This window comes from Eurosta solidaginis, chromosome 1 (assembly GCF_040869045.1).
Source record: "Eurosta solidaginis isolate ZX-2024a chromosome 1, ASM4086904v1, whole genome shotgun sequence".
Classification (NCBI taxonomy): domain Eukaryota; kingdom Metazoa; phylum Arthropoda; class Insecta; order Diptera; family Tephritidae; genus Eurosta; species Eurosta solidaginis.
This window is the reverse complement of record NC_090319.1, coordinates 332,477,650-332,492,540: the sequence shown is the minus strand read 5'-3', so window position 1 is coordinate 332,492,540 and position 14,891 is coordinate 332,477,650. Positions and strand designations below refer to the sequence as shown.

General features: G+C 38.2%; 1 protein-coding gene across 1 annotated transcript; it reads right to left on the bottom strand.

Annotated features, from left to right (window-relative positions):
* Positions 1 to 10,583: 10,583 nt before the first annotated feature.
* Positions 10,584 to 13,843, bottom strand: LOC137244360 (uncharacterized). The gene is made up of 3 exons (XM_067773281.1): positions 13,360 to 13,843; positions 11,309 to 11,419; positions 10,584 to 11,203 (listed from the first exon to the last, which is right to left on the bottom strand). The coding sequence occupies exons 1-3, from the start codon at positions 13,712 to 13,714 to the stop codon at positions 10,635 to 10,637; spliced, it is 1,035 nt and encodes a 344-aa protein (XP_067629382.1). The 5' UTR covers positions 13,715 to 13,843; the 3' UTR covers positions 10,584 to 10,634.
* Positions 13,844 to 14,891: the final 1,048 nt, after the last annotated feature.

Sequence of the window (14,891 nt, the reverse complement as noted above, 5' to 3'; positions counted from 1 at the left end):
ACTAAACCACAATATATTGCACGCTCAGCTTGACAGCTCAACTAAAGACGAAACTATGTTCCATAAGTAATTGCCAACTCATTGAATGAAATGTTCTGAAAAGAGGGGAAAGCGAGAGTAAAGTGTGGGTGAAAACAAAAAAACAAAAACAAAAAACATCCGAAGTCAACAAAGCAAGCCATGATAGTCTTGTGGTATTTATTTCTGAATTCAGCTAAATAAATACAATTTGAGAGGCAACCCATGAATAGTGAATATTGATTGTTGATTGTAGGCATTAATGTGTCTCTATGCTTTGTTATGCTTTGTTATGCAGACATATGTACCTACATGCTAAATTAATATATAATATTTGCAGGTTGTACGACTTTCTTTGCCTTTGTTGTGGTTACTTTTGCGTTGGCGTTTGAAGGACATTTGCTCTTTAAGATAAATAGCCATGACGGATATACTCGCTTAGTTATGTCGTAAGTAACAGGTCAATTTCAGATTGAAAAGTAATTGTGGTCATTTAGATAAGTGTATACATTGAAATTTTTCAGCACGAGACATAAATAGATTTGTGTTAAAAAAAAATTTTCTTGGAATTTGTACAAATAGTATGGCTAATTCCACCTGAGATGAGTTTTACAAGGATATAGATATCAGCACTCGTAAAATTACTCGATTATCCGATTAATCTGCTAACCGATAATTCGATTTGTAATCGAACACATTCCAACTAGTCAATTATGTCCCCCACATGACACCAACTATCTTTTCAACTGTAATGTGGAACCTACGCCTCTAACACCAACTTCGTTATGCTCCACCCGTGTTTAAACTGCTAGGTTCCTTGGACTCCCGTTAGAGGATTTTGAAGACATTTTGTGAGTAGTTGCACACACTGAATTGGGCGAAGTACTGTTAACACAATAACAACAATAAAATTTTCTTTTGGGGTTTTCCCTGTTGTTGTTGTAGCGAAAAGGACACTCCCCGAAGGCCTTGGGGAGTGTTATCGATGTTGATGGTCCTTTGCCGGATGCAGATCCGGTACGTTCCGGTACCAAGCCTGACCATCTCAGGAGCGTTTGTTATGACCACATCCGGGATTCTAGGCCATCACGCCTTCCCACCCCCTAGATCCATGAGGAGTTCGGGGTCGCCAGAGCCTCGGCTGTTAATGAAAAAGGATTCGCCACAGATATGTGAGATTGACAATTGGGTTTGGAGAAGCTATATATTGCGCTGCCAACCTGAAAAGATTACGCTACACAAACCCTTGATTCTATTTCGTATTTTAGTCTCCTCTTACGACAGGCATACCTACCGCGGGTATATTCTAACTCTCTAACCCACTGGGGATGGGGTCGTTCCGCACAGGGGAAAGCATTCCCAATACCTGTTTCTAAACTATTTTAAATTGTTAACTGAGTCTTCTTTGATGGTTTTCTATTGTCTTTAAAGGATTCACGTCTTTTTTTCTTTGTTAAATTTACTGGTGCTTCTATCTAAATATAAAGGACATCCCTTTAGAGAGCTTATCTCCTAACCTTTTCGATGTTCAACCATGGACGGTGATTGGGATTAGAGCGTGAAGCAGTGGTATTATAATGGTATTGAAAATTATGTACGTACATATATAGGTCTCCCTTAAGATTACTGATACGGATTCCAGTATGAAATATTGATCTTTACTTTAAAGGAGGAATTTATGTAATCATCACACACCTCATCGCTTACTTCAAAATGGTTTTCTATTAATAAAATATACTATTCTGAAATACTTTATTATGACCGGCAGTAAGAAACCCGCAATTTCCGCAACAACAAAAAATCCAAAAATTTTAAAATCCATCTGTTATTTAACTAATCTAGCATATTACCGCACATTCATAGCTCACATTAGGTTAGAGCAACACGAAATCAAAGCATAACTACTATTGTATACATATATATGTATATAGGAAAAGCGTGCTTTACTCGGATTAACGCCTGCCTTCACAGTTCAAGAAACAGGGATGAGAATTCTGAAAGCTTAAATCAAGTCTAAATGGTTCAATATGCAGCGCCTAAAGAGAGCTTAGTGAATGAGGAAGTCGTGCGCACACTGAGTGAATAGACATACACACATACGTATGCATTACATTTACAGGGTTCATCGAAAGTGACTTGATTTACTGAGTAAAACGGGGTATTTTGTTTTTGTAGCAAGATCGAATTTAACAACAATCTTCATTTAGAATTTTAACTCTGATTTTTCAAGGTCGGACTTATCATCATCATCCTTAATTGGCACTTAACCGCCTGAGCGAGTTTGATCGTTTCATAATAAGTCACACCAGCTATCCTTGTTTTGCGATAACTGACTCCAATTTGGAGCACCAAGGGAGGTCGAGTCTTCCTAAATACTTTCTTGGCCGAAGCGTCTTCGTACATCCTCATGGCATGACCTATCCAGCAAAGCCTTTGATATTTTATTCGTTGCACTATCTCCATATCTGCATCAAGCTCGCCATATCTGCATATTCGCCGTCTGCATCACTGACAGGGCGATAAATATCTCGGAGAACTTTTCTCCCGAACACTCCAAGAGCCATTTCATCTTCTCTCCACACCGTCCCTTATTCCGAGCTATACAAAGGGACATGTATGACGAGCAACTTGCAGATCGTAATTTTTTTCGTCGAGAGAGGACTTTATTTTCAATTGCCTACTTTGTGCAAAGTACCACTTGTTGGCAAGAGTTTTTCTCCATTTGATTTCTAGGTTGAAATTTTTTGTTGTTGGTAATGCTGGTTCCCGAATAGATCAAATTGTTCACAGCCTCGAATTTATATCCGTCAACAGTGACTTGGCTGCCAAGGCATGATTGAGCCGATTCTTTCTTAGATAACAGCGAGTACTGCGTCTTGTCGGTCGGATTTGTTATATCAAACTGAAGCTATGTATTTGTTTTGTAATGATTTGAAAGGTGGCCGGTAAAATGTTATTGTTCTGTTTTGATACCAATTTTATAGGAGATCACACATCTATACGATAACAATAATTAAGTTAAGACAAAATTTCAATTGATTATATACATCCCCCTGCCCTTTTCCTTACTCTGTATCCAGCTTTGGCTCTATCTCTACTTCCCTCTTACATTTATCTTCCTTTTCCTCTTTAATTTCGCCTTTCTATCTTCATCTCTTTTGCTATCACTATAACCATCTTTAGGCTGTTTTCGGGTCATTTCGGAACCTTCTGGACACTCCTTCTCGAACTATTTTAGAATTCCTGTACAATTTCTGTACAATTGTCGGACTATCTAGAAATCTTATTATCTTATTTTAAGACTTTTTCGGTATACTTTTAAAGTTCTTCCCGTATCAATTCGGAATTTATTTGGATCTAGATCCGAGATTATTTCAGAATAATTTTCGGATTGCAGAATATTTCTGGGATAATTTTTAAGCTGTTTTGGGACTGTTTCAAGATAATTTTGTTTTTATTTAAGGGATAATTTCTTGGACATTCAAAGACAGTTTCCAAATTGTTTTCAAAATTAACCCAAGATCGTTTTGATATTACTTTTGTTTAGTTTTCGAGACCATTTCAGTACAATTCCGATGCCAATATGGTATTTTTTCGGAATCGTCTATATATATAAAAATTATTCGCTATTTTCTTGCAAATTGTTTAAAAAGAGTGGGAGGGAGGGGAAGAGGAAGAAGTAAAGAGGTGAAGTGGAAGAAAGAGTAAGGGAAAGGTGGAAGGTAAGGAAAAGGATAGGGGTTGATATTAGAAAAGGAGGAAAATGGTTGAGGAGAGATTGAGCAAAAGGCGTAGGTAGAGAGAAAGAGAGGAAGAAAGCTATAATGACATATGTAGAAAGGAAACGGGGGATAGGGAGGAAGTAAGAAGAAGGAAACGTCGTTGCGTATTTATCATAGGCTATAACTAAATAAAATGGATTTTTCAAATAAATATTGATTCTAAGTGTAAATATTTAGTTAAGAGTTTTTGGGATCGTTAGGGACTATTGCGGCAAGCATAACCGACTCTAACCTCACATTTTAACTTAGTTTTTAACTACATATATACCTGTATCTCTCTTACATTTGAATAAATATTTGTGCTCCGAGATACCAAATTCTATTGAATTTTCATCACTTCTGGAAATGAAATAACAGATCCAACAATGAAAACTAAAAATGAAAGCAGTCGGGAGGAAAATGGCAATTGCTCCCACAAGTCAAATAGAACTAGTGAATACGGCCCCATTTCTAGAACGACTATTCTTCGCATCTGTTGCATCACAAGAGAGTCTTCTTTTAATAAATTCGCTTTTGCCACTGCAACTTCCGTTTTGAGGAAATTGTTGTCTAAAGCTTAGTATCCATATCAAAATTAAAGCGAAAAGCCCATAAAAAACGCTCTAGTAGTGATTTAAAAATTTCGTTTGCCAAGAAGTATCTAATTCTAAAGAAAACTCATACGCGTTCTGCTACCATTTTCCAAAATTTTGTATACATGCATCTCATTTTTGCTTTAGCCCCGACCCTGTAAGAACACAGTCGGTTAAATAATAACGATAACAGTGACTATGTTTCTGAGTTATGTTTTGTGCACAAGTATTCCTTTTCTCTTGTTAAATGTATTCTCGTTTACTTAGGCACATTTTAAATTCGCATATTTCGACAAATTTTCTTCGGATGTATTGCTTACTTAGATTTTTGTGTCTTGCAGGAAAGTGACATCGCTTCATAAAGAACAGAAAGATAAAGGAAATGCTAAATTTTTGTGGCCTGACCTATTTCGAGCAGAAGAAAGAACACTAAATGTTTTCTTGAGCTTAAAGGGTAAACTTGTATTTTTTAAAATACGTTTTAAACATGGAAACTATCTCTCATACCCTGTATAGTAACAAACAATAAGCCCACATATGCTTCTGGTTATACACCTGCATATATGTATATATACACGTGCATACATATGCATGTGTGCAAGATTACCCATATTCACAATCAACACCCCTTAGGCGGAAATAATGAATAGCGGAAATAATAAAGTGTCTACGAAGTCTTGAAAGGCTACGGCGCAGCAGCGAACATTGAACAGTCGAGTTGTGTGGGTGGATAACAAATTGCTAAGGTGGGGGGGATCGAGCTGAGCACGTATTGAATGCAAGGCCTCCGTACAATTAGCGGCGTGAGAATGATAACATAAGAAAATACCGTAATATATGTAGGTAAATGTAATAGCAAACCAGGCGACGGATTGGAGACAAGGCCTCTTCAACCGTTCGAATACTGCCCCAGGTGAAGGAATAAAGCACGGATTGGAGACACGGCCTCTTCAATCGTGCGACCAAAAGCAGTCAACATACACGCAACAACAAACCTACGGATTGGAGACAAGGCCTCTCCAACCGTAGAAACAACGAGTATGAGGGTAAACGTCACACATGCAATCAGAGTTTATACTCGGATTGGAGAGAAGACCTCTCCAACCGGTGGAAGTACGAGGAAAGCCCCGTTACGTATTGTGGAAAAAAAAAACAAAAAAAAAAAAAACAAAAAACAAAAAACAAAAAAAAAAAAAAAATTTCTATTTATACATATATAATTTATTTACACATATATACATATGTAAAAACAAAACCCTACAATACAAGTAGTCGAACGCACAAGCATGCCACAAGCACTATATGCACAGTGGTTAAGGTAGGCTTGCAAATATTCGTAGAAGTGGTATGCGTCAAGCACATTCAGGTAGTAAGCAGGGCGTGTCAGTCCCAGCGTTAACCATACCGCGGCACTATCTAAGTACAGCAACGTGACCCCGACAGACGTAGAGCTTAGTGCTCAACCTACCTCCCGACGGAATACTTGACGGTAGTACCGGGGGGTAAATGGTACTCAGACGGTAGGAGGTTTAGTGCGGTTAAAGTCCCACACTGACTATGAGGCTTTCGATGCTTCCTCCTCGTAAAACAAAAAAAAAAAAAAAAACCCCTTAGGCATGCTTAGGCCGACGTTGGGCGAAATATTAAAAAGTGATTGGCTTTTCAAAGTTTTCCAACTATTTTAAATCGTGTTAAACGGCATATATTATAGCTTTTGATTATTGTACAGTTGAGTATGAGTGCTATGAGTTGTGCGTGTTACACTTAGTTACATACATTCATGCACACATGCATACAAGCATATGTAATATGTTTAAACACGAAACGCAACAGCGTGAGCCTAGAAAGTCAATAGCGACTTAGCCACACATCGACCACAGCCAAGCGACTTGAACTTGTACGTTCGTAATATTTATGACCCATTCGAGAATCTTCACGCTTTTGCCATGCAATGCCTTCTAGCAGGCTAAAGTCAATCAATGCGTGCTACATACAAGGAAAGCGGTGAGGGTGTTGATGTTAATGGTGCGATTGAGTTGTTGTATTTATAGTTAAGGCAACCGTAGTTTAACGCTATTTGCTAGTGGCGTGACCCGATATCGAATTACTTCACTTTTAGTTTCCTTTACGATTGGAAAATGTTGGCTGATTGCGCTATTGTGGGGTAATATAAAATTCTAATGTAAATGCAAACATTCATATAACGATGCATATGTGTGTGTGTTTATATATGCATTTGTTTGTAAATAATTCTAAAGTGTTTACGCCTTTGCTCATAGAAAAATCAAAAGGCGTTTGAAGCCTATTGCCTTGCAATACAAACGCCTTCGCAAATATGGACACACAAACTCACGCATAGAATTAAGCAAATACACACACCCACTCCCATATGCGCATATCATTGATGTTTTCTAATATTGAATTGTACACCTCAGTTGTATCGTTTATGTTTATTTTATCAAGCAAGTAAATTGATTTGATTTCCGCCTAACAGGTGATTTCCGTTACATATTTTCTATGTGATTGTTTTAGATGTTTGTATGCGTGTGTTGGTCTGCATGTGTACATCCGTTTATGTGCTCGTTAGCAATGTTAGCGATTGAAATTTTATGCCTTACTGAATTTGTTATGTGTTTGCATTATTAATAAATTTAGGTTTGCCGTTGCCGTGATTTTATTTTCTTCGAAAGAAATATATGCATTACAACTTGATTCTATAAATATTTAGATAGCACCCTACAGGGATCCTTACAGTCCTAAATTTTGATAAAAATTGCTTTTTAATAATTAGCTTCTGAGCTTTTTTTGCGCTCGGAAATAATAATTATTTTTCAAATTTACTATTTTGCTCCAACTATAATCCCACTTTCACTTCCAGTCCCACTCCCACTCCAACTTTCACTCTCACTCTCACTTCCAATCGCACTGCCACTCTCACTTTCAATCTCACTCACACTCTAACTCTCACTTCCACTGCTTCTGCACCCCTTCTCATATCTGCAGGCTGAATAATAAGTTTTGTATCCCTTCTTCAAACAATTGCGATGATAAAACGAATCTAAATTTTTCCTTATAGGGGCGTAGCACCGCCTACTTTTTCAAAAAAAAAAAAGTATGTGTAAACCATCCTTTAATTATAACAAAGAAAACTTAACGAAATCAGTGAATCCGTTGTTAAGTTTTAGCGAGACTTACGCACAGCAAATCATTTATATATATTGTAAAAAGTCCATCTTAATATATAAAAAACACGTGTCAAAACATTTTCGGGCGCGATGGACTCCTAAACTACTGAACCGATTTTGAATTTGTTTTGCACCCCGTGTGTAGTTTGATCTAACTTGAGAGATAAAATTGGTTATATCTCAGTTTATAGTCGCAATATTATTTTATTGCAATTTTTTTTATTTGTTTATACGTAATAATAAAATGTTACGTATACGCAGTGGCACTCATATCTTCAGGTGGTGCGGATATACTTCCGTGTAATCGCTTGGTGTTTAATTAAACAGCCTGCTTATCACTAAGAAATATTATAGCGAATGATATCAAGTATAGTACATCACCAGGCCCGCCGAGAGGGTGGGGGGGTTTCTGACAGGCCCGCGATTTAGAGGTACTATGACATTTTTTTTAATTCAGGACAGTCTTTAGTTGTGTAGAGGGTAATTTTCATACTCCTGGGTGACTAGAGTCTCGAGATATAGGCCAAAACGTGGGCCAATTCGTGAATGCCTAGACAGTGTTTATACAATATGGATATCTAATGAAAGCTGTTGATGGGTGCTTTAGTACAGAGTAATATATTATCCAGAGACGGACTGGGACTGGGATTAGGACTAGGACTGGAACTGAGACTCGGAGTGGGACTGGGGCTGGGAATGGAATAAAATACATACCACCCTCTGGGACAGGCAATAAGGGATGCAGAAGAATGAGAAGAAATTGAGAGAAGAGAAAAGAGAGAAGGAGATTGAGATTGAGAAAGAGATAGAATGAGACGAAGATGGAGATAGATGAAGCGAAAAAAACGTAGGGAGGAGAGAATAAAAGGATTAGGAAAAAGTGAAGAGGGAGGGCAGAGTCAGACGGAAAAAGCTTATTAAAATGTATGCAGATAGGCCAAATTTAGGGCAGGACAACGTCTGCCGGGTCTTCTAGTTTTATATATACTTCCACTGCCCGGCAACATTTTTAGGTCGAAGATTGCTCTCAGTAAGCAGGTGTGAGAGCTTTTTGGAATAATCATCAGCTGTCTGTTCCGTGAGCTTCATTTCGATTGCAAACTTTCCTTGTGGCACTGCGCGTTTTCGAAAAAGATAGCCTGTTTTCGAACTGACAGACGAGACGGCGAATCTATACAAGGTGATGGCAACACGAATGCAAACGTGCAGAAGAATGTCAATTCAAAAGAAAACTTTAATGAATAACCTTAATTTCGATTAACTGACATATTAACGTATAGGCGCTGTATGGAAAATAATCAAGAAGAAGCAATCAGCTGTTGGGATAACAACACCTGGTACTGAGTTCGCCTAGCAAAGTGATGTTCAATTCTGCTGTCGCTACGTATTGTTCTCACAACTAAAAAATTCCTAGTATATTGCTGTAAGTAAGTGGCCCCTGTTTTTTTTCTGTTTCCATTCATCGTTAGTTTCATTACTGTAAGCCCACTGGCGTAGTGAAGTTTTCTTGCGCGTTATTATCCCTTTTGGCGTTATTATCCCTGTTTAACAAATTTCCAACTTCTAAGAGAAAACCAAATATAAAATTAAGGTAATTTAGTCGTGTAAGTCTTGTATATAATTTTTGTTGAAGACGATCGAGAACACTTTTCATGACGCGAGAAATTTCACATTTTGCGGAAAGACCAATATCTCTAGCCGATTTTGCGGCGCCTCCTTTCACGTTTTACTACATCAATATCTCATTTTTCACAAAGAGACTTAGCTTTTTCTATTGCTTCTTCACAGAGAGTATCTCGAATTTCGGATGCACGTTTGACAGTTTTTTTTAAAGTATTCTTTAATAATTCCTATCGTAACGTTGAACATGAGAAAAAAGTTATATGCTTTCAATTATTCCACAACCTGTCGCAAGTGTTCTGGATATATGCATGAATTTTTTAGTATAGAAAGTTTTTTTCAGAAATCTGTTATAATAAAAATAAAAACTATCCAAGAAGTTCTGCTTTGCGGACCATTTGGCGCCCCCTGTGAGTAGCGCCCGGCGCAAGATGCCCCCTTGCCCCCCCCTCCCCCCCCCTCCCTATCCCACTGTGCAAGCCAGTAGCAAAACACGCTTAAACTCTTATTGCAGTGCTTATGTATGTAATTACGCATCGCCACACAGAGTTGCCCAAGGCTCATCTTAATTTATATGAATTTCGTGTCACGTTGTTTGTCGGCAATGGACTCCTTAACTTAACCGATTTCAGTCAAATTTGCACACCGTATGCAGTTTGATTCAACTTGAAAAATGGGATTGCGTTCCTGTGAAGTTTATTTCCGGGAAGTGGACGAGCTACCGATCTATTCGAACAAATTCTATTCACTGTTTGATTCGCTTGAAATTTGGTATAAAGGTAGTCCTTTCTTAGATTAGTATTTACGATACTTTTTTCCGGGAAGAGGACCAGGGACCGATCTTCTTTTCTTGGTTCGATTTACCTTTACGATTTGCCTAGATTAGTATTTATGACACTTTTTTCCAGGAGCGGCACTGTGACTGGAACTTAGACTGGGGCTGGGACTGGAACTGGAAATGGGATTGGGACTGGGACTGGGACTGAGACTGGAGCTGGGACTGGAACTTGGGCTTGGTGTGGTACTGGTACTGGAAAAAAGGATGGAAAAGAACAATGAGAACTAGAGAGAAGAGGAAAGGGATAGTTAGATGAAAATAAAGAGATTTGGATAGATGGGGCGGAAAAGAAATAAGGGAAAAGCCGGAGAGGGAGAAAGAGACGCAGAAAAAGAGAAAGGCAGAGGGAAGATTGAATAAAAAGATAAGGAATAGAGGAGAGATGGGAAGGGAGAGTAAGAGGTAAAAACTGCTTAAAAGTTATGCAGATAGACCAAAGCAAGGGCAGAGCATTGTGTGCCGGGTCTGCTAGTATATAATAAGAAGTGAATCATTATTTTAAAATATGCTATTTCAAATAAAACTCTTTTTTTGTTAAAATAATATCTATTAGTTATAATATTTTAAAGTTAAGATATTTTGCTTAGTTTTACTTTTCTTCTTCTATTACATCATGAGCTCACTTCTTAGCTTCAAGCTTATTATCGTTTAAAAAATCCACAGCATTGAAGCTATTTACACTTTGATCACCATCATAATCATCATCATCAAATATGTATTGAACAGTGGGAGCAACAGCTTCACTTACGGGATCTAAAAAATAGTTGCAATCGAAAGAGTTATACGGATTATAGTAATTAAAGCGATTGAGCATAGAAGGATTAGGCGACCAAGCAACTGGTTGATAGCTGTGATAAGCTGGAAAAAATTGCAATTGGTTTCGACGTGGTTTCAAGCGATTTCTTTGCATTTCGTAAGTTTCTCGCACATTTTCTAGAGTCTGTGCTAACATTGGATTTTGTGTTGTTGCTTGCCAGTTCTTCAAATTATTTAAAAGTCCCGAATGTAGTAATGCTTCACTGTGTGGTATATCTTCACATTTTAGAGTTTTTATGTATGTGCGACGTTGTTGCTTTTTTGGTATATTTGTTACTGACTTTCTGGGCTTTGATGGGCGAGATAATATTTCGTTAATTGGCGCTGATTTTTGTAGCATTGAATCAGAGCTTGGTTGATCGGGTTGAAGTTCTAAGAGATGAATGAAATGGGAAAGAAATTTAGATATATATGTTTTCATTTTGTTGTTGTCTTTACACAATCATAACGAGAAATCAGGATACTAGAAATACGTACGTGACAAAAGATCTTTTAATCCATCCTTTAGACGTTTTCTCGAATCCGGTACATCTTTTAGACGTTTTCTTGAATCAGGCACTTCTTGCTGCAAGACCGATGTCTTTAACTCTTGAAAGTAGAAAATATTATATGTATCATTTTTTTTTTATTACGAAATACATTTCGATGTTTTAATGTTAGTACAATAGAAAATCGTCGTATATTGTAGTATTTTATATATCTTTATAATAAATGGACTCCCTGATGAAGGTATTTAAACTCATCAAAACGCGTAGGAGTAAACATTTTATATTTGATTTTTTATAACTGACTAATTATTTCTTAAGAGGGCAATCGCTTTGTTCCGCGACGTCTAACCCAGCATAAGCCATAAAGGTCTCTTGTTATTTATGACGAGTACATACTCTCGAAAAAGTTGCCACTAAGTATTTTTGCAACGTTTAACACTGTTCAAATTAGTTTTTATAATTAAGTTTAATTAATATTAATTACCTGAATTTTGCTCCCGCCTGTAAGGTGGTAAGTTTTTGGCAATAAACAAATGTAATCTAACCTCTTCACCGTCAAAAACTTTGACTCAATAAATAAGAAGTGGTCTTTAACGTTGTGCGACTCAGCGTCAACGAGTTTAAATAACATACCGCTTTAAATATGACAATTTCACCTCTCCTTGAGAAAGAATAAACGTTAAGCAGCAGCATTTTCTCGCGTAGCTAAATTTGGAATCCTTCCCCTAGCTAATGAGGATGAGATGTGCTCTGTCTCCCCTCCTGGGGGCGACAGACATTGGGTTCTAACACAGAAAAACCCGAACGGTGTAACCATCTTTTACACGTGACACACTGGAGAGAGTATGACCGCCTGAGGTAGATCCTTTTCCAACATATGCAGGAGAACCTCAGCCTGGAGCCAGAGTTGGGCTCAATACCTTCCCGGAGTAGAAGGATGACAATTCCTGGTCGTAAATGACCTACTCCAAGATTCCCAGCACAGGTGTTGCCAAGTGGTGGCTTATGCTAACGGGCTGGCACACCCGCTGGATAAAATTCCCAGACAACCCGCGGGACTTTTTGCAGGGATACCTGGGTGCGGTGGCTCAATTATCTCAATCCAGTGGACTAGCAGTAAAGTCCAGAGTTGTAGTTACGAGGAGGCTGAGTGTAGCTGGTACGACTGGATATGATGAGATTCCTTGGCATTGCACTCTGCAGCAAGCAAGACAGCTTGAAGCTCAAAATGGAAAGTAGTAGCATAAGACACCTAATACTGCTGTGGCGGAGGCCAATGTCAAATGAGGGTGACTCTCTCAAAGGATGGTGCACTAGATCTTTGATATGGTGGTCAACTCCATAATCTTCTAAGGAGTGTTGGTATAGTGAAACGCACTAGACACTGGCTTCAGCACCATCACTAGCAAAACAAATCACTTTAAGACAGTATTTTACCTGGCTGTTAACGTCACAACTCACATACTCTCATAGAGAGACTGAGAAGGAGAACTCGTCTGGTAAGAACTTGAAGTTAGACGGAAGTTTAGGCATTGTATGGGCCCTACGACGTCTTCCAAGGGGAGGAATATGAAGCCGTAAGACGCTGCCTAATATTCTGGACAGTACCAGCGATGTCTAATTTCTTGAATGATGGTGAGATGGTGTAATCTTGTCCCAACATCCCCACCCACTCAGCTTATAGTCAAAATTCAAATTTTGCCCTATCCCGAAGTATTTATTTGGTATGCAGCAATTCATTTAGTGAATGAAAATTAGTGTCGGAATTAGTTATTCTGCTATCACAACGGATCGTAAAAGTGTTCAAGTGAGCTGGTTCAACCAGTTGGCGGCAGCGGCGACTCAAAAATAACCGAACCTAGAGAATTTTCACGAATTCGTAAAGCCCTAATCACTTCTTGAGAATACGCTGACTCTGTGGAGTGGCGTGAGAACTACAACTAGCTCGACTGATATCCTTAACATAGACTTAATTGATTCCCCTGCTCGTTTACATCATTTTTTTAACCACCTCAGAGTAAATATTTTCTTTATACTCACTTTCCTGTTGTTTAGCTCTACCGTGATATTTCAAATTCGACTCCACCGCTAGCAAAACTCTCTGTTTATGATCGAAGTGCTTATCGTTATCCTCCTTCTCCACATCCTCCACATCATCAGTTGTTTTACCTAGAAGTGGTAATGTAGGATTTGCTTCATTGCCATTCTCCTCTTGTAAAGTTTGTTGGCTCCTACGCGCTTGTCTTGAATACTGAGATACCGGAGCTGGAGTTGTTGTTGTTGTTGTAGAAATTGGTTTCCACTTTGTTGGCTGGTGCACATTTTGAGCATTAGAATTTGAATGCACACAATAACACAAACAACACAATATAAATGTTATATGAAGCGTTTTCATTGTGATACCAACAGTTTTTGTTATTTTTTGTTTGTAATTTTTTTTTTGTTAACTTTTTTCGGTCTGAAATTACCGCGCTTTGCAACTACTATTGTGTTATCGTCTATAAGTCTTTTGCCGACACCAACACTTATGATATCTTCTTAGTTTATGTCTGTCAATACATCTCGGACTGGCTATTTATGATGATCTACAAAATTAGCAGACGTGATGAAGTTCTAATTTTCTTAGACAAAATTTGAGTTGGAATTGGTTTTTTTTTCGTGTGCTTTTTTAGTTCCTTCTATGTTATAATTCTATGCAAGAAGAAAATGCAATATGAGCCAATTAATAAAAATGTATGCATGAAGTTCTGTAAATTGGGCCACATCGAAAAAGTAACAGTGAAAAGTACACTCCGAAACTAGCACCTTTCACCTAACAACAAGTATCTTTTTTTGGGCCACTAGTTGATTGCCAATTTAATAAGAAAGCCGCTTGTGGACGAGCTTTTGCCGATAACTGCCACTTCTTAGTGTATTTTAACCTTCCATTTTGTAACGGGTGGAGAACGATGTAGGAAAGCTATGCCTTAGCCGTAGACAAAGCATAATCGGAAGGTCGATTACAAGCGGAGAATCGAATACCTCCCGATCGAGATAATGGCAAAAGCTTGTCGTTTTTCAAACAACTAACAAAGCCCAGCTTCAGTATAAAGGCGCAACGCATGAAACGGGCAGAAAACACGGCGGAATTTGCAGAACTCTGCCTTCTCTGCATTAGATAAAAAGGCAAATAAAAGAGGACTTGCGTTTAATGAGGAGAAGATGAGGTACGTGCTTTCATTCAAGAAAGAATCGAATATACGAACCTTGGCAGTCACGCCACTTTTGACAGATATAAATTCGAGACTGTGAAGGACTTCGTTTATCTCAGTTGGTTTAACAGCGAAAATAAAGTCACAGACGGTATCGAGATAAAATGAGATTGCACCTTGAGTTTTCTATAGAAAAGTTTTCCAAAAGATTTATGATCCTGTCCATGATGCTGACGGCAATTATCGAAGGAGGTATAATAATGAGTTTAACGCAGATATGAAGATAGTGCAACGAATTTCATCGAGCCTTTGGGCTTGGTCATGTATGCCAATGGACGAAGACTATCCGTCCAATAAAGCATTGCATTCGACACCTAAGTT

What these genes read in the sequence shown, in the direction of transcription:
- LOC137244360 (XM_067773281.1), bottom strand. Translation starts at nt 13,714, where the DNA reads ATGAAAACGCTTCATATAACATTTATATTGTGTTGTTTGTGTTATTGT. An exon ending in TAGAGCTAAACAACAGGAAA is followed by an intron (nt 11,420 to 13,359) that starts GTGAGTATAAAG and finishes TCTACTTTCAAG; the next exon opens with AGTTAAAGACATCGGTCTTG. An exon ending in ATTAAAAGATCTTTTGTCAC is followed by an intron (nt 11,204 to 11,308) that starts GTACGTATTTCT and finishes TTCATCTCTTAG; the next exon opens with AACTTCAACCCGATCAACCA.